General features: G+C 49.6%; 1 protein-coding gene across 2 annotated transcripts in view; it reads right to left on the minus strand.

Moving 5' to 3' along the window:
• ADAMTS7 (ADAM metallopeptidase with thrombospondin type 1 motif 7) overlaps window positions 1-27,141 on the minus strand; it is a 57,464-nt gene that overhangs the window by 10,258 nt on the left and 20,065 nt on the right. For both annotated transcript variants that reach the window (XM_029236378.1, XM_029236377.1), the window contains exons 7-16: window positions 26,505-26,654; window positions 25,216-25,359; window positions 6,373-6,517; window positions 5,692-5,784; window positions 5,165-5,310; window positions 3,641-3,810; window positions 3,256-3,389; window positions 2,206-2,326; window positions 732-976; window positions 308-449 (exon numbers count right to left, since the gene is read on the minus strand). In XM_029236378.1, coding sequence (XP_029092211.1) covers window positions 308-449; window positions 732-976; window positions 2,206-2,326; window positions 3,256-3,389; window positions 3,641-3,810; window positions 5,165-5,310; window positions 5,692-5,784; window positions 6,373-6,517; window positions 25,216-25,359; window positions 26,505-26,654 — 1,490 coding nt within the window. The remainder of the gene's footprint in view (window positions 1-307; window positions 450-731; window positions 977-2,205; window positions 2,327-3,255; window positions 3,390-3,640; window positions 3,811-5,164; window positions 5,311-5,691; window positions 5,785-6,372; window positions 6,518-25,215; window positions 25,360-26,504; window positions 26,655-27,141) is intronic.

The raw sequence follows: 27,141 nt of genomic DNA on the forward strand, positions 1-27,141 counted from the left end.
AGGACCTGCCAGAGCTGAGCAGCGAGAAGAGGGAGAGGCAGCTGGTGCCTCTCTGGGGGAGACACACTGAGCGCTCGCCAGGCACCACATGCTGTGCCTGCCTCACCTTGTTTACTCTCCCAGTGGACCTATGAGATGGGGCCAATGCTAGCCCCATTATATAGATGGGGGAACTGAGGCCCAGAAGCAGCATTCCAAGTTCATAGCAGCCCAGCAAATAAGCAATGAGCCAGAGGTTAGAGCCACGCATCAGTGCCCAGAGACAAAGGCCCTGCTGGGCAGTAGCTGTGCCCACTGCTCTCCTCACCTGTGCCACAGGTGACTGTGCACTTGGTCCAGGGCCCATAGTGCCAGGAGAACTCAGGCGGCTGGATCTGGCTATGGCCATCCGCCTCCCTGTGGATGATGTACTCGTAGCGCACCCCAGGGTTGCTCTCCTGGAACAGGAGCTGGGGCAGGCAGAGGGGGGCGCCCCGTGAGCATGAGGTGTCCTCTCCCTCTGCCCAGACCTGCCGCCCATCCTAAAGGAGCCAACCTCAGCCACCTCTGGGACCTGGGGCTATACCATGGAGCCATTCTAGAGATGGGGAAACCGAGGCAGAGGCCCCAGCGGTAGGGCCAGGCCCGGAGCCGGGCTCTGTGACTGCCCCAGGGCTCGCTCCTGCCACGCGGCTGGGAGCCACGGATCCCACCTCTGCTCCTCTCCAGCCTGGGCCCCAGGAGGCAGTCACCTGGATCCAGATAGGCTCGTCGGTGGGACCCGGGGACGTGAGGTTCTCCCAGTTGCCTGTGCGCGCATATGTGAAGGTGGTCCCCGCCACCTGGTAGTCCCCGTTCCACTGGATGGTCCACCCACCGTTGAGGAAGTACTTATCCGGGTCCTCGCTGCGTAGGGCCAGGAAGTTGGCGGCCTCGGCCACCTCCTCGATGCGGATCTCGCGAGCACCGGCTGGGATCAGCCCCACGTCCACATACCCTGTTGGCCAGGGATTGTGCACAGGTGGTGAAAAGAGGTAAGAGGGTTAGCTGTTGCCTGCCCTCACCTCTCCTTCCACTTGCCCCTGCCTGCCGATGCCAAAGATTCCGTCGTTAACTTAAGATTCTGGGTTCCCCACTTAGATCTGTCCCAGATCACCAAAGCCTCAGAAGGGCTCAAATCCTACCCCCTGACCCATGCCCCACCACCCTCCTCTGGGAAACCTTAGCTGGTCTCCCTGTCACAAGGCTGGGCCTCTCCCCTATACCTGGGGCCAGCATGACCTTTCTAAAAACCCCAATTAACTGGGCCTTTCCCCTGGGATATCCTCCTCATACCTATACAGCCTGCTTTTGTTCCTTCACTAAGTAGTACCCATCACGCGCCTGGCGTTACCCTGAGGACTCTACGGGTGTAACAACCCTATGACATAGGTACTACTGTTATCCCCATTTTACACATGAGGGCACTGAGGCACAGAGAGGTTACATAACTTGCACCAGGGTTCTGCTGGGATGTGAATCAAGCTCTGAGGTCTGAGCTTTAACCACCACGCTGGACTGCATCTCTGGGGCTGAAATCTAAGCTTCTTGGTCTAGCATTCAAAGCCTTATGGCATCCCCGCCTTTCTTACAGATAGGTCCCCAGACAGAGCACGCTCTTTCTTGCCTCCAGGCTTTGTTGGGCACAAGCTCTTTCCTCCACGTGTAATGCTTTTCCCCATCTCGTCTGAGTCTTTTATGATTCAGCTCAACTTCCACTTCCTACAGGAAGTCTTCCCTGACCTCTCCATGTCAGGACCTCCTTCCTCAGGGCTCTCACAGCCCTCTGGGCCTCCCTCCACTGCATCTGTCACACTAAAAGGTGAGACTGTAAGCTCTTCACCTCTGTGTCTCCCTCACCTAGCACACAGTTGGCACTTAAGCAATGGATGCAAAACAGGCCCTGAGGCGAGTGAGTGGAGCTGGGGGGTCTCTAAAGCTTCCTAAGGCCACTCATAAGCCTGATAAGCCCAGGCTGGGGTCCCTGGGGCAGGAGGACTCCCTGTGAAGGCAGGTCTCTGCACTTGGGCCTGGGTGCCCTGACCCCTGCCAGGATCCTAGACCCAGCAAGGCAGCTTCTCTGCTTCCCATCTCTGGCCATGGGGGCCGTGGGCAGGGCTCAAGGGAGACAAGGAAGGGTCACCAGGTCAAGAGTGCCCTGCCCCCCACCAGTGGTCCCACCCATACCCAGGCCCTCAGCCTCCTCGAAGGTCCCGCTCACGGTGTGACAGGTGGAGCCGTTGCCGTGGCACACGCCGCAGCGGTCCTCGATGGCACCCGAGTCAATCTCGAAGTCGCAGCCCACATTCTGCAACACATGGGGAGGGGAGACCCCTGGTGCTGGGCCCCTGGCGGCGAGCCCTCTCTGGCACCAGCCTCGGGGGCCTGCCAGGGTGGGGAGGAGAGAGCTCGGAGCAGGGAGCGGAGGCCCCACCACAGCTGTGCCCTCTGACCCCACATAAACCCCTCGACCTCTCTGAGCCTCAGCTTCCTCAGATGTGAAACAGGGAGAACCACCTGCACCGTGAAGGTGTGCTGTGAGATCGCATGAGACAAGAGACGGGAGAAGCTTTGTAAAAGGCCACAGCAGGCAGGGGGAGCTGGCACACCCGCGCTCCTGACCAGCGTGGACAGGAATTTCCCCGAAACAGGAATCAGTGTTCCCTGCTGGTCCTTCCCAGAGCCCAGGCCTCTACGCCCAGGGGCTTCCCTTCCCAGGAGCAGGGGAAAGAAAGTGCCGAGGACACGGGCAGGGGGAGTGGCACTGATACTGCTGGAAGTAAGTCTAAGTATTGTCAGCAAACACTGACGCTTTCTCTGCCAGGCCCTGAGGCCTGCACGGCCCTGCAATGCCCTGTTAAATGACTGCATTTAACCCTGTGACGTGGCTACATGGACGGACAGTGCCCTTTCTATTATCACAGAGGAAACCACTGCTGGGGGTCATCCAGCCAGCAGGAGGTCGAGCTACCACCTGAGCTCTGGTTTCCGGGCCGAGGCTGGGCCGGTACGAAAGCCAGCATTCAGGAGCCATGGCGGGCAGGCCGTGGTGCAGAGGCAGAGCCTGGGGGTGAGGCCCGATGATATGGGGGCTCCGGTCCCAGGAGGAGTGGGGAGGCTTTGCTGAGAGGCGACGCCTGGGCAGGGTGGCCAGAGGGAAGCAGGAGGAAGCCAGGGGAGACCTGCCAGGGGGGTGGGGAGGGCAGTGCTGGAGACTCTCTTCCTAGCCGGGCACACCTTGCAGATGCCGTTGATGCAGAGGTCACGGCTGGCCCGGCCCTGGTAGCAGGGGGTGCCATCGACCACAGCGTCCCGCAGCTTCTCAGCAAAGTACTCATTCGAGGGCCGGCAGTGCAGCTCGCAGGGGTTCACTGGGGGCCCAAGCAGAGGAGCCGTGAGGGACAACCAGGGCAGGGCAGGAGTCACGGAGGCCACCGGGAAGACCGCCTCCACGACACCCATCGTGGAGGGCTGGGGGGCTCCACTGGGCTGGTAGTATCTGTCCACGGGAGCCAGGAGGGAGCAGCAGCCCCAGCAGACAGTGCCTGTATCACTGGGCAACCTTGGCCCTTGGATCTCTGCCCTTCCAGGCCTCAGTGTCCCTGCGGGCAATAGGACTCACCGTCATTGACCACGGGCACCCACGTGTGCAGCTGGCCCTTGTAGAGCATAGCGTCAAAGTGACTGCACTGGACTTGGCGGAAAGAGGGGCGGCCGGCGGGGCAGGCCTGCAGGTTGCACAGGCGAAAGCGCTTCCGTTCACCCACGCAGTATTTGCCCTTGTATTTGGGCCTGTGGGGAGAGTGGGGTGAGGGGCGGTGAGTGCCGACTGCACACCCGGATCCAGAAGTGGGCCCTCGGAGCGAGCGGCTCCTCCTGCACCCCTAACACCCAGAGATTCCCGCCGTCCACCTCCGTTCACGCTGCTCTCCCTGTGGGTCGCCCACACTCTGGTCCAGACAAAGGCTCCCTGTTTGAAAGCGTTTCAGGGGAGGTGGCAGCAGGAAGCCTGGGCTCTGCCCCTAACCTGCCGTGTGACCTTGGCCAAGTCTCTGGACCCCTCTGGGCCTCAGTATCCTCATCTATAAAATGGGACTGGGGCTGCCTCTGCAGGGGGTTGTTCAGAGGCTGGGCCAAGCTGCAGACAGGGCTGGCTGAAGGGGCCACTCCAAGTCTCCAGCCCGTGGGACCCAGAGTCCTGACAGCCCATGTGTCAGCAGATGTGTTCCTGGTGGCAGCACCCCAGCCAGGTCAAAAGGAAGCCCCCTTGGCCCTGGCCCAGCTGAGAGGTATGCCCCCAGCATAGAGCCTGAACCCTAACCCCACCCCGACTGCCCCCAACCCAGCTCAGGCCTAGAGGCCTGGAGGCAGGGTGGGGTATAAGCACGGGGCCCTAGAAGGACCTGGCTCTGAATCCCATGCCCACCCTGGGGCAGCCTAGTGAAGTGGGTTCATCCAAAGGCGCCGGGCAGCCCCTCAGTCTACAGTACAGCTGGCCTCTCTGCATCTCCCTGAATCTTCACCTCACCACTCTTAGATGGGGCAACTGAGGCCCAGAGAGATGAAGTCACTCACCCCAGGTCACACAGCACCCCTCCCAGGCTGACCAATTCTCCCAGCTGTCCCCAGTCTCATCTTGGACCCACTTGTACCTCAAATGCCACTAAGTGGCTCTATTTACTGAGCGCTTACCACGAACTAGCCGCAGGGCTTTACCTGCATGTATCCTCTACCAGGTGGGCACTGCCGCTGCCCCATCATATACTTTCTCTGGAAACTGAGGCCCAGAGAAGGGGTGGAGAGGGAATTTGAACCCTGGTGTATCTAAGGTTCAGGGTCTAAGCTCTTAGCCACTGTCCTCCCTGCTGCCCTCCCACCAGCTGCTGTTTTGTTGTGTCTGATGAGCCCCTCCAGTGTCTGGGCCTTGGTGTTTCCCTCTCTGCAACGGGGTCAGCAGTGGCGACTCAATCAGCCTCCGGGGCACTCCTAGAAGTGACCCGAGGTGGCTCTGGACACTCCAGGCTTGGCCTCCATGCGGATACTTCTGCGAGTGGGAGGCTGGGACAGAGCCAGTGTCCCTGCAATCGCCGACTCTGCTCAGGGCGCCCCATCCCACCTGCCCCGGGAGCCCTGGCCCCGCACTCACGCAGGCTGTGTGCACTGCCGCTCGGCACTCTGCACGCCCACGCCACAGCTCCGGGAGCAGACGGACCAGGCGCTCCAGCCAGACCAGCCGCCGTCCACGGCCTCGGGCCGGAAGCCCATGGGAACGCACTCCCCATTCAGACACCACTACCGAGACAGACAGAGGTAGAGCAAGCCCACTCCAAGCTCCTCACCCTAGTGAGAACAAGGTGGGTGGAAGGCCTGGAAAGGCCCAGAGGGGGAGGACCTAAGGGCTGGGGGAGGCCCCCTTCCAGTCGCCCAACACCTGGGCCCCATGGTGGAGCCGAGCAAGGAATAAAGTAAGAGTCCACATGCTGACTCTTCTGAGCTGAAGGCACTTTGGAGAATTGCCCAGTCAAGCTCTGCCCCAAAGCCTCCATTCTGCAGGTGGGGACTTGGGCCAGAGAGGGCTGGGGTTCTGCTAAGGGCATGAGTGACCCCAGAGCACGGACACAGCAGGGAGTCTCACCTCTCACCCCCTCCGCAGCTGGACTGGCGAACCCCTACCTTGCTCTCTCCACACCTGGTACCATCCACAGCTGCATCCAGCTTGGAGTGACAGGTGGTCCCCACGGAGCACCAGAGCGTGTGGCAGACATTCTGCAAGGAGGAGGACAAGGGCCATACCCTCACCTCCTCCTTGGCGCCACCACCTGCCCTGCCCCCTCACCACCCCCACGAGTCCCCTGGGAATCCCTCCTTGGGGCTGGCACATGGTGTGGGTCTATAGCTGGAACCCCTCTTGTCTTCCCGGACCACGTGGTGTGGGGGGTCCTGGGCTGGAGCCCCAGGCTCGGGTTTGTGGCTCAGGGCAGTCCCCAGCTCACCCACACCTCTCCCAGCCCCAGCCTACCCGTCTGGAAACACCCTGGTTAGAAGCTGCAGGGTCTCTGACATGCCCATGGCCATCACTTTGGGCGATCTTCCCCAGGACCCCGCAGGAGAGGTTTTATTTTACCTCTTATGATCCAGCTCCAGCAGGTGAGGGCCTTGCCCAAAGTCCCATGGTTGGTAAATGGTCCACCCAGAATGCAGACCTGGGTCTATGGCCGCCCAACCCTAGGCCTCTCCCACAGGCCACTTTATGTCTCGTGGGCATCACGTGCGGGCCGAGCCCAGGCTGGGTGGGGTCTGCAGGCTGCTGAGGGCTGCCCTCCTCCCCCGTGTCCACACAGGCCCCACACTCACGTCCATGTCATCGCAGAAGGCAGAGTAGGCCCCATACTGGAGGCGACACTGGTGGCCCACGTCATAGAGGACGCCAGGTGGTATCGAAGGGAAGTCGATGACATCCTTGGTGGGAGAGTCATCCAGGCAGAGGCCCCACCCACGGCTGCAGAGATGGGACAGGAGTATGAAGTGAGGGGCCACCTGTCCTCTGGGGCAGAGGGGTCAGCCTGAGAGACCCATCAGGGAGGCCGCACCAGACCAGTTGTGCAGGGAAGGTGGGAAGGGGCTTAAAGCCCTAAACTTACAGGAAAACTCCAGCCTCCTTGCTCACCTATCCTATTCTTTGACCTAAGCTAGCATGAAAGACCCTCCCAGCCACTCCCATCCATCTCCAGGGCACTCCAGCTGGCTAATTAATCCCCGCTCCCCAGTGCCAGGCCTCTCCACAAACTATTCCTTCCACCCACGACACTCTCCCCACTCCTCCACTGGTGAAGCCTCTTTCCCCAAGATCCAGCCGAAAGGCCCTGCCCTCTGAAGCCTCCTGGACCACTAAGCCTGCTCGGAGCTCCCGCAGCCTCCACCCCTCAGTCCACGATCTGGAGAGCATCACATCACAGCTGATACAACAGCAGGCCTCTGATGGCCCCGCCCTGGGCTGAGACCTAGGGTCATCTGTGGGAGGACCAAGGCCTGAAGGCTGACCCCTGTCCGGCCGCCAACCTGGGAGAGAGCCCAGTGTCTGCCAGCCTGTGTCACTCCCTTATTTACTCCTGTCCATCTCCTGCCAGGACTCCCTGGCAGCGGCAGGAGGGAGGCAGGACCTGTGGGACTTGGGATCCCAGGCTAAGCAGGGTAGGGGGAGGCAGAAACCCCCCAGTTTTCCAGTCTGGGAGGCTTGAGGGTGGCTGGTGCCAGGTCAGGGAGCCAGGATGAGCAAAGGGTCCTGGTTAGGACTGAGGGAGGCACAGGCAAGAAAGGCAGAGGTGATGGATGCTGGGGTCTGGCCAGGAGGGAAGGAGGAGACACTACGGGCCACGGAGAGGCCGAGAAATAGGCCAGTTTGTAGGCCCGTGTGAGGAAAGGCTGGGGGCAGTCAGCCACTGGGATCTGGGAGTCCAAATTTCAGAGGCAGAGGTCTGGGAGCTGCGAGCGCAGGCCAGGGTGGGTGGTCCATGTGGTCTCTCAAGTCCCCTGGCTGGTGGCAGGGCCCGGGCTCCACCAGAGCTTCAGGGAACAAAGCCTCAGTGACCAGACGCCTGCTGAGGACCCTGGGGGCCCCTCCCCACCCAGAATCACCTGGCCCACTTGTGTTAGCTAGAAATGGACCCTGTAAAATGGGCATCGGGCGTATGAGCAGGTGTGGGACCCAGCCGTCTGTCCCGGATCGTCGCAGGCCAGGCTGGCCCTGGGTGCTGAGCGGGCGCTCTCTCATCCACCGCTCACAACCCCTCAAGCAGAAAACTCTACCACCATCTCCTTCCACTTTCAGGGCCCAGGGCAGTGCGTCACTTGCCCTGGGTCACGTGGGAGGGCAGTGATGGTCAGGATGTGATGCCAGGCCAGGCTGCCAACACCCACGTGTCCACTTGCTAGGCTGCCCTTGATGCAGAGCTCCTCCCATCCGATCGTGAGCCCGCCTCAAACACTTCACTCCAAACAGAAGTTCTAAATCACGGCAGCTGAGGCCTGGCAGGGAGAAAGGAGTCTTCTGATTGCTGGCTTCAGCCTGGGGGCTCCCTGGGCCTGCACCCTGGGGCAGAGCATCGGCTGAGACGGGGAGGAAGGGGGTGAAGGGTCAACCTGGCCCCAGGGCTCCTCCTTTTCGCCTGGCAGGACACAACTCAAGATGTAGCTGGGGGGTTCACCCACTCCTCTGACTCAGACCCAGCCAGGGAGCTCCTCTGACTGGGGTCCAACGTGCCTCAGCCCCACACCAACAGGTCCCAGGCCACATCCAGCCCTTCAGTTTTCCGGCCAGGACCCGGTGCTGGCATGCCACGAATCAAGCTTCTGTGGCCTGCTGCTGGGCAGCCAGGGCGACCACAACCTCTCAGGGCCATCCTATATGTGTGTGCGAGGTTGGGGGGCCTGAAGGGTCCTCGTAGGACCCACCACCAGAATCAGAGCCACATTCAGGCCCAGATGCTGACTGGAAACCCCAATTCTGCCCTGCTACAGATGCTGTGTGGTCTTGGGCCATCCCTTACCCTCTCTGGGCCTCCACGTCCTCATCTACAAGAGGCTGAGGCAGCCTACGGGATCCCAAGCAACAGAGGTATAAATAGCAGCATCTACTTGGGAAAAGTCACACGGGCGGCCGGCAGCCGGCCCTTCCGTCCTCTGGTCGGCTTACTGCCAGGCTCCCCGTGCTGCTGACATACGTCAGCCCTTCCCCTCGGGGCCCCTCCTCGCTCTAATTATAGTGGGCTGGGCAACCCCACATGGGGTCAGAGCAGACAGAGGGTGGCTCCAGTCGGAAGTGTCACTCCCACCTCAAGGGCTGCAAAGAGCTGCCCATCATCTGGGAGAAGCCTGTGTGCCCCCCCTCCCCTCGCCACCCCTGGGGGCCTAGTCATGGAGTCGCCAGATGGTGGGGGCAAGGGCCCGACACACGATCAGGCCCGCCTCTCTCCTTCCAGAAATCCTGGCTGCGAAGGCATGAGAGAACAGGGCCTCCCCTCTCTGGCCCCAGGTCCAAGTAGTAGCTCAAGAAACGAGAGGTCCCTTATGAAACAGCAGGGTCCCTTAAAGCAGCTCTCAGCCTAAAAAGGCTCTTCAAGTTCTTCAGGCTGACGTCTTGGACTGGCCAATGACCGCAGGCCCCAGAAGCTTTCCTCCAGCCCCACCACCACCTCTTGAAGATTCTCCATCCCACCCCACGCTCCCACACTGCCAGCCCTGGACCATGCTGTGCACCCCACCTAGAGCACCCTTCTTCCTCAGGGTGCTGCGTCAGTCCTTAGAGGGCAGCTCCGCAGCTCCTTCTCAGAGGTGACGTCCCTGCCCCTCTTCTCCAGGTTCCTACAAACCCCACAGGCCTGTCTGCCACAGTGCTAATTACCCGGAATTGTCACATGTTTGCGCCCCCCAGATGGTGAGGGTCTTGAGGACAGGGACACTACCTCCTCTACCACTGTCCCCCTGAGCACAGTTTGAGACCAAGTGGGATTCGCCAGTGTCTGGGTCTGTGTGGCCTAATAAACATCTACTTGCGGGGAGCCGAGGAGTGTCACATCCAGTGGGGAATGGGGGGTGGTCTGAGTGCCTCTAAGACACCCTCAAGCCCTGGAAACACTGCCTGACTCCACCTGGCGCCTTCCTTCTGTGAATCTTGCTCATTCTAGCCTCCATCCTGTCTAGGTGGGACCTGTCCTGTCTTCTGTCCCACCCCCAGCAAGGAGACAGAGGGCGGAGGGGCTAGAGGACAGGTTGGTGCCACATTCTCCGTCTGAGCACCCCCTCCCGCACCGGTCCTGGGCCTCATGATCCCCTCCTGCCTGACCCTCCAGGATGGAGAGGTGAGAGTGCGACCGCCCTTGGGGAGATGAACTTCTCCCCCCTCCCCAGCTCCCCTCCATCTGCCGCGCCTGTATCTCCTCTCTTTCCGCCTCCTTCCAGCTGTTCTCAGTGCCAAGGCTCCGGGAGGCCCTGGCTGGCTCAGGGTCTCGCCCTCTCCTCCCACCCTCACCCCAGGCCCCAAGCCAAGTCCCTCACGCATTCCAGCAGCTGAATGAAGACAGAGACATATCTGTCTGTCTGTCTGTCCTGACAGAAGTCAGGCTGGGTGGCACCCTGGGTGGGGGCAGCTGGGAAAAGCCCTCAGGGTACTGCAGGGGCGGCTACTCTTCTGATTTCCCAGCCCTTCTCTCACTCTTGACTCCTATGTCGGGACGTGACAGACCTTTGGGATGGTTTTCTACCCAGCTTTCCCTGCTCGGGCCACTTCTCTGCTTCAGCTCCTTATCACTTATCACTTGGTAACAGTGACAACAGTCAGCAGGCATTGAATGCTAACCATGTGGCCAGTGCTGTGCTACACGCTTCACATGTGTGCTCACTGAATTCTCAGAGCAACCCAGGAGGCAGTCCCATCATTATCCCCAGTCTTTGAGGCTTAAGGCTAATGTAACTGTCTGCCAACACAGGTAGAAACCTGGCCCAGAGCCCAGGGTCTCAACATCAAACTCAACTCTTCTCTGCTTCTAGTCTCACTCCCCACCCAGTTACCCCTCTTCTATCAGAGGCCAGAGTCCTTGCTCTCACATCCATCATGAACCTGGCCCCAGTGAATGGACTTCTAGAAAAATACGCCTCATTGAACAGACACAGATTTATTTCCACTCCCTTCCAGAGCCCCGCTAAGATGATAGGAAAGGAATAAACAAGGCATAAATCCGCAAGGACAAAGGGCAAGAGAGAGGTGATGATGGCAGATGGAAGATGTCAGCAAAAGTTCTAGAAGCTGGAGAGCAGATGATGGAGTAGCAGCTGGCTTACCACAGCAGTGAAGGCTGAGGGCCAGTCCTGCAGGGAGAAACTACCCAGAAGTGGGACACTGGAAGGGCTCAGGAATCAGGGTCCCAGGGGCCCCTGGAGGCCTGTGTGCCAGGAAGACTGAGGACAAGAGCCTGGCTGAAAGTCTGTAAGACCCACTAGATCCCCTTCCCAACTCCATGTAGCCAGGCGATGGCCACCTCCCTGCCTGGCAGAGGGCCGGGGTCACTCTCGGGGTGATCCAGGAGATCTGGTCCAGGAACACCAGGCACAGTAGAAGGCCTGAGGCAGAGGGACCTACAGAGAAAAGTCTACATGAGGAAGGCTGAGATAACCGCAAAGCTCCTTCCCCATTTGGATGCCAGAACGCTGTAGCCAGACTTACACCTTCCCAGGAAAAGACTAGAGAACACCTCTCTGGGGCAACAATCACTCAGAAAAGTGACCCTAGATACTGACATTTAAAGATCTCCCAAAGAAACAGCCCCATCCCCACCAGTCCCTCAGAGGTGATGTGGAAAAGTGCAGCCCAGTCCACAGACCTCCCAACTCCAGCCCACTGCCTCCTTCCACGGAGGGAATACAGCCATGCCATCTTAAGAAAACCTACAACATGACAGAAAGATTTAAAAAAATAACTCAAAGGAAAGAAAGATATTGCAGGGAGCAAAAGAAAAAAAATCCACATAAATAATAACCTCAGAAAGATAAGATACTCTACTCATGGAACTAGAAGAGGATAATAAAAAGGAGTATTTAGCGAATAAGAAAGTTCAGGAAAGTAGAAGTACAATAGGAAAAAAAATTTTAATGTAATAGAAGGGTTATAAGGTAAAGATAAGGATGTCTTCCAGTAAACAGAAAGAGATGAAAAAAAGTAAAAAAAAAGTAAAAATAAGAAAGGGAGCGTATAGCTGAATATGAAGGGTTCCAGAAGGAGAAAATAAAAGCAAGACGACTATCAAATAAATAATAAGAACATTTCCAAGAACTGAAGGACATGAATTTTTGACGAAAAGGGACTACCAAGTGTCCTCCTAGAATAAAAGTAGACCAAGGCACATAATTGCAAAAGTTCAAATCACCAAGAGAAAAAAAAAAAAGAGAGGGAGACACAGACAGAATATTCTCTATATTAAGAGAGAGACAGAGAAAATCCTAAAAGTTTCCAGACTTTTTAAAAGGTCACATACAAAGGTTTGGGAATTAGACTGGTATGAGACTTGTCAACAGCAGTGTTGGAAGCTAGAAGACAAAGGAAAGACACCTTTGAAATTCTGAGGGAGAAAGACTTCTAACTTAGAAGTTGCTATCAAATGATCAGTCAGGTATGAGGGAAGAATAAAGACAAGCAAACATTTTAAGACAAGCAAACCATTCACCTCCATACACCCCTTCTCAGAAGGCTACCTGAGAATATGCTCCACCAAAAAAAGAAGTAGACTCCTCTAAAAAAGGTAAGCAAGAGATCCAGGAAACAGAAAGACCATGCATGACAACTTTAGGGGAGCAACAGAAAGCACCCAGTTTAGACTGGAGCAGAAGGACAAAGGGAAGTTTTGGGGGATGTCCAGGAAAGAAGGAAACTGTTAGATGATGGGGCAGGGATTGCCTTCTGGAAAACTGGATTAAGAGACATTTTGTAGAATTGTTGGAGGATACGGAAGACTTAGAGAAGCAAAGAAAACTAGGCAAATAAAAAAGTGGTTCTTTTTCTTTTTTTTGCGGTACGCGGGCCTCTCACTGCTGTGGCCTCTCCCGTTGCGGAGCACAGGCTCCGGACGCGCAGGCTCAGCGGCCATGGCTCACGGGCCCAGCCGCTCCGCGGCACGTGGGATCTTCCCGGGCACGAACCCGTGTCCCCTGCATCGGCAGGCGGACTCTCAACCACTGCGCCACCAGGGAAGCCCAAAAGTGGTTCTTAAAAAGAGAACATCATTTTGTTACAACGCTTGGTTCGGCATTATCGATACAACCCTAATATTGAAAACACTGAACATGGATTTAATCAAGATATGCTAACGGGGCTTCCCTGGTGGCGCAGTGGTTGAGAGTCCGCCTGCCGATGCAGGGGACGCGGGTTCGTGCCCCGGTCCGGGAAGATCCCACGTGCCGCGGAGCGGCTGGGCCCGTGAGCTATGGCCGCTGAGCCTGCGCGTCCGGAGCCTGTGCTCCGCAACGGGAGAGGCCACAACAGTGAGAGAGGCCCGCACACCGCAAAAAAAAAAAAAAAAAAAAAAAAAAAGATATGCTAACACGATATTGGGATGTGATGGCAGGGGCAAATGTGTGCAGGAAGTGACACAAGGAGGTTAAATCCCAACCTTCCATCGTACAAGTCATCTGATAATATCTAAATCGAAAAATCAAGAAACAGCACTCTAGGAAGGCTTTTTGGAAATATGAAAGTAAATAAGGTAAGAAAAAGCTAAAAAGGATGAAAGTTGAAAGTGGCTGCCCAAAGAATGGAGGGTGGGGAAGAGTGCAGCAGGTGATTTAAAGCTCTGCTACCGCCATCTCGAACTCTTAATGTTTCTGAACTTGTGTTCTGTTAAACGAGTTCTGATGGAACAAGAAGCATGTGCGTGAGCAGGGGAGCCATGCGACGTCTGTGTCCTCTGCTCCTTGCCACCTCATGAGCACAGCATCCCAGCGGACCCATGATGTGGAGGAATTCAGTGAGACTCTAAGCAAATGGAAGATAAGCATGCTGTGTCTAGGACAGCCCCAGAGGCCATACTTTGCACGACAACCAGAACTTGCTTCAAAGGCAGAAAGAAGGCAATGATGTTTTAAGAAACAGAAATGACCAGGGAACCCTATAATCTTTTGTTATTTGTGTTACTTCCTTGTATCAGCCAACTACTGCACTGAAAATGATGGGCTGGAAGGAAATGTAAAGATAGTTCCATTTCCTGTCAGTTCTTCCTCACTCATCAGTAAGCCAAGGCAGAGAGTATTGGGAGAATGTGTGCATGTTATGAAGTGAAATAAAACCAGTCAAATACTGGTGCAGTATGTCCACCGTTCTGGTAAATATGAGCTATGAAATACGAATTGCATCATTTTGGTGATTTCACATATGAGTTCAATGTGCCTATATTTGCATTTAAAAATTGGCACTGCATAAAGATGAATGGTAAAATTTACACTAATCATTTAGAAATAAAGACTAAAAAAAAACAATAAAAAAGATCAATAAGAGCTGGACCCTCACCCCACATAAGGAACAAGCTCGACGCCCCCCTCAGGGAGTGAGCAAGCAAGGGAACCTTTTGTTTGTTTGTGCTCCTCCCTGCTGCAGCAGGGGCCCCCATAAAGCCTTGCCTGAAAAAAAAAAAAAGAAAAGATAAACAAAACTGATAAACCTTTAGCCAGGCTCATCAAGGAAAAAAGAGAAAGGGCCAAAATCAGAAATGAAAAACAAGTTACAACTGACACCATGGAAATACAAAGGATCATAAGAGACTACTACGAACAATTATATGCCAATAAAATGAACAATCTAGAAGAAACAGACAAATTCCTAGAAATATATAATCTCCCAAGACTAAACCAGGAAGAAACTGAAAATAGGAACAGACCAATTACCAGTAATGACACTGAAGTAATTAAAAAACAGAAACAAACAAAGAAACTCCCAACAAACAAAAGTCCAGGACCAGATGGCTTCACAGGGGAATTCCACCAAATATCTAGAGAAGAGTGAATACCTGTTCTTCTCAAACTATTCCAAAAAATTTCAGAGGAAAGAACACTTCTGAACTCATTCTATGAAGCATCACCCAGATTCCAAAACCAGACAAAGATATCACGAAAAAAGAAAATTACACACCAATATCACTGATGAACATAGATGCAAAAATCTTCAACAAAAGATTCACAAACAAAATCCAACAATACACCATGATGTAGTGGGATTTATCCCAGGGATGCAAGGATGATTCAATATCTGTGAATCAATCAATGTGCTACACCATATTAACAAACTGAAGAATAAAAACCATATGATCACCTCAATAGATGCAGAAAAAGCTTTTGGCAAAATTCAACAACTATTTATAACAAAACCCCCCCAGAAAGTGGGAATAGAAGGAACATACCTCAACATAATAAAGGCCAAAAATGACAAACCCACTGCTAACATCATACACAATGGTGAAAAAACATCATACTCAATGGTGAAAAGCTGAATGCATTCCCTCCAGGATCAGGAACAAGACAAGGATGCCCATTCTCACCACTTTTATTCAACATAGTATTGGAAGTCCTAGCCACAGCAATCAGACAAGAAAAGGAATCCAAATTGAAAAGGAAGAAGTAAAACTGTCACTATTTTCAGATGACATGACACTATACATAGAAAAATCCTGAAGATGCCACCAAAAAACCACTAGAGCTCATCAACGAATTTGGTAAAGTGGCAAGATACAAAATTTTTTTTTTTAATGAATTTATTTATTTATTTTTGGTTGCATTGGTTCTTCGTTGCTGTGCACAGGCTTTCTCTAGTTGCGGCGAGTGGGGGCTACTCTTTGTTGCAGTGCGTGGGCTTCTCACTGCAGTAGTTTCTCTTGTTGCAGAGCGCGGGTTCTAGGTGCGTGGGCTTCAGTAGTTGTGGCACGCGGGCTCTAGAGTGCAGACTCACTAGTTGTGGCGCACAGGCTTAGCTGCTCCATGGCATGTGGGATCTTCCCGGAGCAGGGCTCGAACCTGTGTCCCCTGCATTGCCAGGCAGATTCTTAACCACTGCGCCACCAGGGAAGTCAGGCAAGATACAAAATTAACATACAGAAATCTGCTGCATTTCTATACACTAACAGTGAATTATCAGAAAGAAAATTAAGGAAACAATCCAATTGACCATCGCATTGAAAAGAATAAAATACCTAGGAATGAACCTACCTAAGGAGGTAAAAGACCTGTACCCAGAAAACTGTAAGACACTGATGAAAGAAATTGAAGATGACATAAACAGATGGAAAGACACACCATGTTCATGGATTGGAAGAATCAATATTGTTAAAATGACCATACTACCCAAGGCAATCTACAGATTCAATGCAATCCCTACCAAAATACCAATGGCATTTTTCACAGAACTAGAATAATTTTAGAATCTGTATGGAAACACAAAGACCTCGAATAGCCAAAATAATCTTGAGAAAGAACAGAGCTGGAGATTTCATGCTCCCTAACTTCAGACTATACTACAAAGCTACAGTAATCAAAATAGTATGGTACTGGGAGAGGAATCAAGATGGCAGAGTAGAAGGATGTAAAACTCACCTCATCCCCCAAATACATCAAAAATACATCTACAAATGGAACAATTCTCACAGAATACCTACTAAACACTAGCAGAAGACCTCAAACACCTGAAAGGACAGGAAACACCTTCACATAACTGGGCAGGATGAAAGGGGGGGGGGGAAGGAAGCAGGATGGGACCTGCGCCCCTGGGAGAGAGAGGTAAAAGAGGAAAGGTTCCTGCACCCTGGGAAGCCCCCTCACTGGGAGATCAACTGAGACAGAAAGGGAGCTACAGAGGCTTGGAGAAGAGCAAAACAACTGGTTTGCGGCAGGCAGAACAGACAGAGACCTGCACAGACAGTCCACGCCACCACCCTGCATGCTGCAGCCTGAGACAAGAATCTGCTGGTACAGGAGGGGTCTCAGTGCTGAAAATTGGGGTTTAGAGGCGACCTGGAGAGAGGACTGGTGTTGCCTGTGTGGAGACAGCCTGAAGGGGCTAGAATGTGGTATGGCTGCAACCAGGGCTGTTTGCAGAAGCAGCCCGGGCCTGCCATAGAAGCGATGCACCATTGTTGAGTGGTGAGCAAAGGGAGGGGTGGGGCCGCAATAGCAGCCTCTTTCTCCATGCCCCAGCTGCCGCCTGGGTGGGCCCACACACCCCAGCCATGGCCTTGGTGGGCTCCCATGCCAGCCACTGCCTTGGCGGGCTCCAGGAGCAGGTGCCAGTGGGTTGCCCATGTGCAGAGGTGGGGCTGAAATCACAACTGAGCCCCAGTGACCGCATGACTTATGAAGCAGGGCTGAAATCTTTCCCCAGCTGTGTGAACTGCAGATGTACACCTCTGCTGCCAGCTTTGTAAATTCAGCACCTGTGGGACATCCGAGCAGACAATGGGTGCTCCTGCGGCTGGGACAGGTCTGGCCTTAGGAGCTGTGGGCTTTGTGGGCACTTGCATGCAGGGGCTGGGCCAGGCCAGGATCTGAGCTGCCTCACTCCCACAGCAAGTCCAGGTGCATGACTACTGCAGTCCTGGGACCTGACTTCAGTGGATCTGCACTGGTGGCCTTGTGAAAACAACGCCTGAGAAACACCAGGGTTTACTGATGTCATTCCCATATTTGAGGCGGGGCCAAGGGCAGTGCTAACAACAGTGGACTTTGTGATCTCGCACAACAGGTGACACAACAGAGCATGCACGCCAGTGGATGGCTCTGGCGGAGGAATACTCAGTGGCTCCTCTCCCAGTTCGAATGCTCCAGTCCTGCCTACCTTACACCTCAGCTCAGAAACGGATCTGGGGGCTTCTATTCCAACAACTAGGGAACAGTTAGACAAGGCAGCGACAACCACAGAGCAAAAAGGAAGGCCTTGCTCAACAGCCAATGCAGGCTCTAGTCACACCTACTATCAAGGTGATAATGGCCAGCATACACTGAAGAAAGAGGTGGTGGGCATTCATACTAAAAACCGCCCTTGCACCAAAAACTTACTAAACCCACAGAGGCTACACAGGGTCACTCCCACACAAAAACAGCCCTTCAAGACCACAGTAGATAACTGTTTCTCCTAAACTCAGAGCAAGAGAAATATAAGTAAAATAAAGAAGCAGAGGAACCGCTCCCAGTTAAAAGGTCAAGAGAATTGCCCTGAAAGAACAATGAAACAGATCTCTTCAGTCTAACAGACACCGAGTTCTGAAAATAAGAGACCTATGGGATAATGCCAATCTACGTATAATATGGCTCCCAGAAGGAGAAGAAAGAGAAAAGGGGATTGAAAATGTATTAAGAAATTATGGCTGAAAACTTCCCAAACCTAAAGAAGGAAGTAGATATCCAGGTACAGAAAGCACAGAGGGTTCCAAACAAGATGAACCCAAACAGACCCACACCAAGATATATTATAATTAAAATGGCAAAAGTTAAAGAGAGGATTCTAAAAGCATCAAGAGAAAAAGAGTTGGGGAGGGGGAAGGGTAAGCTGGGACAAAGTGAGGGAGTGGCATGGACATATATACACTACCAAACGTAAAAACGATAACTAGTGGGAAGCAGCCGCATAGCACAGGGAGATCAGCTCAGTGCTTTGTGACCACCTAGAGGGGTGGGATAGGGAGGGTGGGAGGGAGGGAGACGCAAAAGGGAAGAGATATGGGGATATATGTATAGCTGATTCACTTTGTTAAAAAGAAGAAACTAACACACCACTGTAAAGCAATTATACTCCAATAAAAATGTTAAAAAAAAAGAGTTAATTACAAAAGAACCCCCATAAGGTATCAGCTTATTTCTCTACAGAAACGTTGCAGGCCAGAAGAGAGTGGCAAGATATATTGGAAGTCCTGAAAGGGAAAAATCTGCAACCTAGTATACTCTACCCAGCAAAATTATCATTTTTAAAATTTTCAATTATCACAAGCAAAAACTAGAAGAATATAGCAATACTAAACCTATCATAAAGAAAATATTGAAAGGTCTTCTCTAAATAGAAAGAAGACTTCTAAGAAAGAGAAAATCACAATTAGAAAGTAAATCACTTAAATAAGTCAGTACATAGATTTAAAAAGAAATCAAAAAATTTCTGTGAAAGAGATGATAACCACAATTAACAATAAAAGGATGAACATGAAGATGTAAAAGAGGACATCAAAATCATAAAATGTGGGTGAGGAGAGTCAGAAAATGTAGGGTTTTTTCCTAGAATGTGTTTGAGCCTATATGACTACCAGTCTAAAACAAGTAGATATAGGAAGGGGATAACATACTTGAAGAACAGGGTGACCACAAATCAAAAACATACAACAGATTCACAAAAACCAAAAAGAAGAGAACCAAAAAGAAGTATAATACAAAAGAAAATCATCAAACCACAAAAGGAAAAACAAAAAGCAAAAGAAAGGGACAAAGAAGAAATATAAAATCAATGGAAAAACAAGGTTTAAAATGGCAATAAATACATATCTGTCAATAATTACCTTAAATGTCAATGGACTAAATGCTCCAATCAAAAGACACAGAGCAGCAGACTGGATTATAAAACAAGAGCCTACAATATGCTGCCTACAAGAGACCCACTTTAGGGCAAAGGACACACATAGATTGAAAGTGAGGGGATGGACAAAGATATTCCTTCATGCAAAAGGAAATGTCAAGAAAGTAGGGGTCACAACACTCATACCAGACAAAATAGACTTTAAAACAAAGGCTATAAACAAGACACAGAAGCAACCTAAATGTCCATCGACAGATGAATGGATAAAGAAGATGTGGTGTGTGTGTGTGTATATATATATATATATATATCTGAATCACTTTGCTGTACACCTGAACTAACACATTGTAAATCAATTATACTTCAGTAAAAAAATAAATATTAAAAAAAACAAAGGCTGTAAAGAAAGATAAAGAAGGACACTATATAATGATAAAAGGATTAATACAAGGAGGTGATATTACACTTGCCAACATATATGCACCCAATACAGGAGTACCCAAATACATAAAACAAATACTAACAGACATAAAGGAAGAAATTGATGGGAACACAAGAATAGTAGGAGACCTTAACACCCCACTCACATAAATGGATAGATCTTCAAGATGGAAAATCAATAAGGCAACAGAGATTCTAAATGATACAACAGAACAGTTAGACTTAATTCATATTTTCAGGACATTATATCCAAAAAAAGCAGAATACACATTCTTTTCAAGTGCATATGGAACATTCTCTAGGACTGACCACATATTAGGGCACAAAACCATCCTCAAAAAATTTAAGAGTATAGAAATTATTTCAAGCATCTTTTCTTACCACAACGGCATAAAACTAGAAATCAACCACAGAAAAAGAAACAAGAAAAAACAATTACAAAGGGCTTCCCTGGTGGCACAGTGGTTAAGAATACGCCTGCCAAAGCAGGGGACACGGGTTCGAGCCCTGCTCCAGGAAGATCCCACATGCTGCGGAGCAACTAAGCCCATGTGCCACAACTACTGAGCCTGCACTCTAGAGCCTGTGAGCCACAACTACTGAAGCCCGCGTGCCTAGAGCCTGTGCTCTGCAACAAGAGAAGCCACTGCAATGACAAGCCCACGTAGCGCAACAAAGAGTAACCTCGGCTCACCGCAACGAGAGAAACCCAGTGCAGCAATGAAGACCCAACACAGCCAAAAATAAATAAACTAGTTAATTTTTTAAAAACACAATTACCTGGAGAATAAACAACATGCTACTAAAAAAACCAATGGGTCAACAATGAAATCAAAGAAGAAATAAAAAAATACCTTGAGGCAAATGACAATGAGAACACAACCATACAAAAATCTATGGGATGCAGCCAAAGCAATCCTTAGAGGGAAGTTCATAGCGATACAGGTCTTCTTTAAGAAACAAGAAAAATCTCAAATAAACAACTTAACCATCTAAAAGAATTAGGAAAAGAAGAACAAACAAAATCTAAAGTCAACAGAAGGAAGGAAATAATAAAGATCAGAGAGGAAATAAATAAAACAGATTTAAAAAATAATAGAAAAAAAATCAATAAAACCAAGATCTGGTTCTTTGAAAGGGTAAGCAAAATTGACAAACCTCTGGCCAGGCTCACCAAGAAGAAAAGAGAGAAGACCCAAATAAACAGAATAAGAAATGAAAGAGAAGAAATCACAACTGATACTGCAGAGATATGAAAAACCATGAGCGAATATGATGAACTATTATATGCCAACATATTCGACAACCTAGAAGAAATGGACAACTTTCTAGAAACATACAGCTCACCAAAACTAAATCAAGAAGAAATAGATAACTTGAACAGACCAATCCCTAGAAGTGAAATAGCATCTGTAATCTGGAATAAAAAAACCCCAAAAAACAAACAGAAAAAACTCCCTACAAACAAAAGCCCAGGACCAGATGGTTTCATAGGCAAATTCTACCAAACACACAAAGAAGAACTTATACCGATCCTTCTCAAACTCTTCCAAAAGACTGAAGAGGAAGAAAAACTCCCAAAGACATTCTATGAAGCCACCATCATCCTGATACCAAAACCAGACAAACACACTACCAAAAAAGAAAATTACAGGCCAGTATCTTTGATGAATATAGATGCAAAAATTCTCAACAAAATATTAGCAAACCAAAACCAACAACACATAAAAAATGCCATACACCAGAACCAAGCTGGATTCAACCCAGGGTCACAGTGATGTTTCAACATATGCAAATCAACCAATGTGATACACCACATCAACAAAAGACAAAAACCACATGATCATCTCAATAGATGCAGAAAAAGCATTTGATAAAATTCAACATCCATTCATGATAAAAAAAAAAACCTTGCAAAAGTGGGTATAGAAGGAACATGTCTCGACATAATAAAAGCTATTTATGACAAACCCACAGCCAATATAATACTCAATGGTGAAAAGGTGAAAGGCTTCCCACTAAAATCTGGAACAGGACAAGGATATCTACTCTCACCACTTCTATTCAATATAGTACTGGAAGTCCTAGCCACAGCAATCAGACAAGAAAAATAAATAAAAGGTACTCAAATTCAGAGGGAAGAGGTAAATCTGTCATTATCTGTAGACGACATGATATTACATATAGAAAACCCAAAAGACTCCACACAAAAACTACTAGAACTGATAAACGAATTCAGCAAGGTAGCAGGATACAAGACTAACATACAGAAATTGGTTGCATTTCTTTACACTAACAATGAAATATCAAAAAGGGAATGTAAACAAACAATTCCTTTTAAAACCACATCAAAAAAATAAAATACTTAGGAATAAACCTCACCAAGGAGGTGAAAGACTTATATGATGAAAACTACAAAACATTAGTAAAGGAAATTGAAGATGATTCAAAGAAATGGAAAGACAGCCCATGCTCTTGGATTGGAAGAATACTGTTAAAATGGCCAGCCTAATACCCAAAGCAATCTACAGATTTAATGTGATACTTATCAAATTACCCATGACATTCTTCACAGAACTAGAACAAAAAATCCCAAAACTGATGTGGAGCCATAAATGACCCAAAATTGCCAAAGCAATCCTGAGGAAAAACAACAAAGCTGAAGGGACTTCCCTGGTGGTCTAGTGGTTAAGACTTCGCCTTCCAAAGCAGGGGGTGCGGGGTGGGGAGTTAAGATCCCACATGCCTCGCGGCCAAAAAACCAGAACACAAAACAGAAGCAATATTGTAACAAATTCAATGAAGACTTTAAAAATGGTCCACATCAAAAAAAAAAGAAAATCTTAAAAAAAAAAAAAAAGGAACAAAGCTGGAAGCATAACCCTCCCAGGCTCCAGAAAATACAACAAAGCTACAGTAATCAAAACAGCATGGTACTGGCACAAAAACAGACATATGGATCAGTGGAACAGAACAGAGAGCCCAGAAATAAACCCACACACCTAAGTTCAGTTAATCTTCAACAAAGGAGGCAATAGTATACAATGGGGAAAAGACAGTCTCTTCAGCAAGTGTTGTTGGAAAAGTTGGACAGCCACATGCAAATCAACGAAATTAGAACGCACCTTCTCCCCATACACAAAAATAAACCCAAAATGGCTTAAATACTGAAATATAAGACATGACACCATAAAACTCCTAGAAGAGAACATAGGTAAAACATTCTCTGACATAAATTATACCAATGTTTTCTTAGGTCAGTCTCCAAGGTAATAGAAATAAAAGCAAAAATAAACAAATAAATGAAATAATGCCATTTGTAGCAACATGGATGTACCTAGAGATTATTATACTAAGCAAAGTAAGTCAGGAAAAGAAAGACAAATACCATATGATACCACTTATATGGGGAATCTAAAATACAACACAAATGAACATATCTACAAAACAGAAACAAACTCACAGACATGGAGAACAGACTTGTGGTTGCCAAGGGGGAGGGGGCATGGGGAGGGAAAGATTGGGAGTTTGGGATTAGCGGATGCAAACTATTACATATAAAATGGATAAACAACAAGGTCCTATTGTATAGCACAGGGAACTATATTCAATATCCTATGATAAACCATAAGGGAAAAGAATATGAAAAAGAATATTTTATATATATATATATATATATATATATATATATATATATATATATATATATAACTGAATCACTTTGCTGTACAGCAGAAATGAACACACTTTAAATCAACTATACTTTAATAACATTAAAAAAAACAGTATGGTACTGGCACAAGAACAGACACACAGAGCAATGGAACAGAATAGGCAGCCTAGAAATAAACCCACACACTTATGGTCAATTAATCTATGACAAAGGAGGCAAGAATATACAATGGAGAAAAGACAGTCTCTTCAATAAGTGGTGCTGGGAAAACTGGACAGCTACATGTAAAAAAATGAAATTAGAACAATTTTTCTCAAACCATATACAAAAAATAAAGTCAAAATGGATTAAGGACCTAAACATAATACCGGCAACCATAAAAATCCCAGAAGAAAACATAGGCAGAACACTCTTTGACATAAATTGTAGCAATATTTTTTTGGATCCATCTCCTAAAGCAAAGGAAATAAAAATAAACAAATGGGACCTAATTAGACTTAAAAGCTATTGCACAGTGAAGGAAACTATCAACAAAATGAAGAGACAACCTACTGAATGGGAGAAAATATTTGCAAGATACGACTGGCAAGGAGTTAATATCCAAAGTATTTAAACAGCTCATACAACTCAACATCAAAAAAAAATAACCAGATTAAAAAATGGGCCAAAGACCTGAACATTTTCCCAAAGAAGACATACAGATGCCCAACAGGCACTTGAAAAGATGCTGAACATCATTAATCATCAGAGAAATGCAAATCAAAACTATGGGATATCACCTCGCACCTGTCAGAATGTCTATCATCAAAAAGAACACAAATAACAAATGCTGGTATAGACATGGAGAAAAGAGAACCCTTGTACACTGTTGGTGGGAATGTAAATTGGCACAGCCACTGTGGAAAACAGTATGGCTCAAAAAAAGAAAAGCAGAACTACCATGTGACCCAGAAATTCCACTCCTGGGTACATATGAGAAAAAAATGAAAACACTAATTTGAAACGATACATGCAAACCAATGTTCACAGCAGCATTGTTTACAACAGCCAAGATACAGAAACAACCTAAGTGTCCATCAACAGATGAATGGATAAAGAAGATGTGGTATATATATACAATGGAATACTACTCAGCCATAAAAAAGAATGAAATAATGCCATTTGCAGCAACATGGATGGACTTGAAGAATATAATGCTTAGAGAAATAAGTCAGACAAAGAAAGACAAATACTGTATGATATCACTCATATGAGGAATCTAAAAAATAAAACAAACTAGTGAATACAATAAAAAAGAATCAGACCCAGATACAGAGAACAGACTAGTGGTTACCAGTGGGAAGAGGGAAGGGAGGAGGGGCAAGATAGGGACAGGGGATTAAGAAGTACAAACTACTATGTACAATAAATAAACTACAAGGATATATTGCACAGTACAGGAAATATAGCCAATATTTTATAACTATAAATGGAATATAATTTAAAAATTGTGAATCACTGTTGTACACCTGAAACTTATATAATACGGTACCATCAACTACACCTCAATTAAAAAAAAAAATACTTGTGCTAATCATTTAAAATTTTAAGTTTGTCTTTACTTAGAACATTAACTAGCAAATAAAAATATAACATAGCAAATCAAGAGGACACAAAAGAAAGGAAAAGCTTTATATTTCATTGCCTTTAAGGGCACTTGCTTCCCTGCTTTTCACTGGACCCTTCCGGTCACATGGCCAGCCCTGTACCTCCTCCAGCTTCCTTTCCTATTCTGCTTTGGCTCCTGTAGCATCACTTAATATCCTGCCGTTCTCTGAAAATTATCCCACACTGCTCATGTCCTCGTGCCTTTGCCCATGCCTCTTCTACCAGGAATACCACTCTTCTCCCTTCTATACATCTGTGAACTCCTGCTTATCCTCCAAGGTGCTGTCTGCATCTCCCCGGTCACACCCTGATCTCAGGGGCTCAGACAAGGCCCAGGGCTCAGGGAGGGACTTACTCAAGGAACCTGGTGATGTACTCGCGGCTGCAGCGGGACCAGGTGAGAGGCGCAGCGTCGTACAGGAGCTGTGGAGACATGATGAAAGGCCGTTTCCCAACGGGTTCACAGTCATTGCCGCTTCCGTCATGCTGAATGCCAAAACTGTGTGAGAGCACAGGCCCCAGGGGCGAGTGAGCTGGTGGGAAGCCACCAGGCCGCCCCTCCCTCAGAGGTCTGCAAGGTGCTGGGTCCTGGCTCCCAGGCCTGGCTCTGCCACCAAACCACTGTGTGGCCTGGGGAAAGTCATATCCCATCTCTGAGACTCAGTTTCCTTAAGGTAAAACGTGGGTGTGCTAACTAGTGTCCCACAGGGCCCTCTGCCAGGTGCACCAGCCTGAGCCTGAACTAAGCACCAGGGACACAGGGCAGCCCGGCTCCTGCAATGAGCTGGCCAACAACGGCAAGCCAGGTGGCATGCGTGGGGCCCACTGTGGCCCCTGCAACCTCACTGGTGCCAAGAACAGTCTGACAGAGTTCCTGCCACCCCTCAAGTCCTGTCCCAAGGCTGTGCAGTGGAGTTAGGGAGTCTGAGCTCCTGCACCACAGGAAAAGTCTCAAGACCATCCTTGGGAAAGACATGAGAAAAATTACCTTTGCTGAGCACTTACTATGTGCCAGGCACCATACTAAGCACTGTGAGAAACACTATCTCTCTCAGCCCTCAGGGATGACCCAACACCTCGGACCAACAGAGCTCTCTGTGAGCCTGCCCTCATTGGCTCCCAGACATCTAAGACTGCCATATTCACAGCTAAACTGTCTGGGCACAGAGGGCCAAGGGTACGGGCCATGCCTAGGCATAATAGCCTCATGTGGAGGTGTCCAACAGAGGGAGCCTTGGACATCACTGAATCCAACCCCCTCAATCAACAGGGAACAAACAGAGGCCCAGAGAGGGCAGGGAACTTGCCTAGGGTCACAGAGCGATTAGGAACAGGGGGTTGGCAGGGACTAAGAGTAAGAAATGCAAAGCACTGAGGGCAACAGGGAGGGACAAAGGCCTATGGTGACTTTCTGGCCCATCTCAACCCCACTTCAAATAAGACTCACCCCTCTCCTAACAGGGAAGCGGCCTGTTTGTGGGGTGGGGACAGTGCCAAGGATAGCAATGTGGTCAGGCTGGGCTCATTCCTCAAGGCAGGGCTCCCTTCCCTGGGACTGTGTGGGCCATCGGCTTGGCTGCCTGGTGCCCACAGGTTGGGAGGTGAGGTCGGGTTCTTAGTGTGGCAGTGGGGTTGACAGGGTACCTGTGCCCGAGCTCGTGGGCCACGGTGAAGGCCAGGGGCAGGCCCGTGTCCTCATTGATGCTGCAGCTGCGGTGAGGCTGGCACATGCCCGCCACGTGGGACAGGCCCAGGGTCTCGCAGGGCTGGTTCATGGCGGCACACAGGTCCTTCCTGCACATGCAGAGAGAAGGGGTCCTCAGGCTGACTTGGCCAGAAGCCAGGCCCACCCAAGCTGACAGGGCTAGGGAGGGGCCCCTGCTGACACTGAGGGAGGTTGGGAGTGAAAAGGATGTCTCTGCCATCGCTCCGAGACCAGCACAGGAGCCATTTGGGAAGCAGGTGCCCTCGTTCACCCAGGACACCTATCTGGGCCTGGGGAGTAGACCCATGCACAATTTGGGTTACTACCCCAGCAAGGGTGCTGACAGAAGCTGCCGGAGCTCAGCAAAGGGAAATAACTCCACCTCAAGTTCAAAAACACTGCCTCTCATAGAGGGAACTTTCCTCAACATAATAAAGGCCATATATGACAAGCCCACAGCCAACATCATCCTCAATGGTGAAAAACTGAAAGCAATTCCACTAAGATCAGGAACAAGACAAGGTTGCCCACTCTCACCACTCTTATTCAACATAGTTTTGGAAGTTTCAGCCACAG

Source organism: Monodon monoceros, unplaced genomic scaffold (assembly GCF_005190385.1).
Source record: "Monodon monoceros isolate NGI ecotype Baffin Bay Population unplaced genomic scaffold, NGI_Narwhal_1 Super_Scaffold_21, whole genome shotgun sequence".
NCBI lineage: Eukaryota > Metazoa > Chordata > Mammalia > Artiodactyla > Monodontidae > Monodon > Monodon monoceros.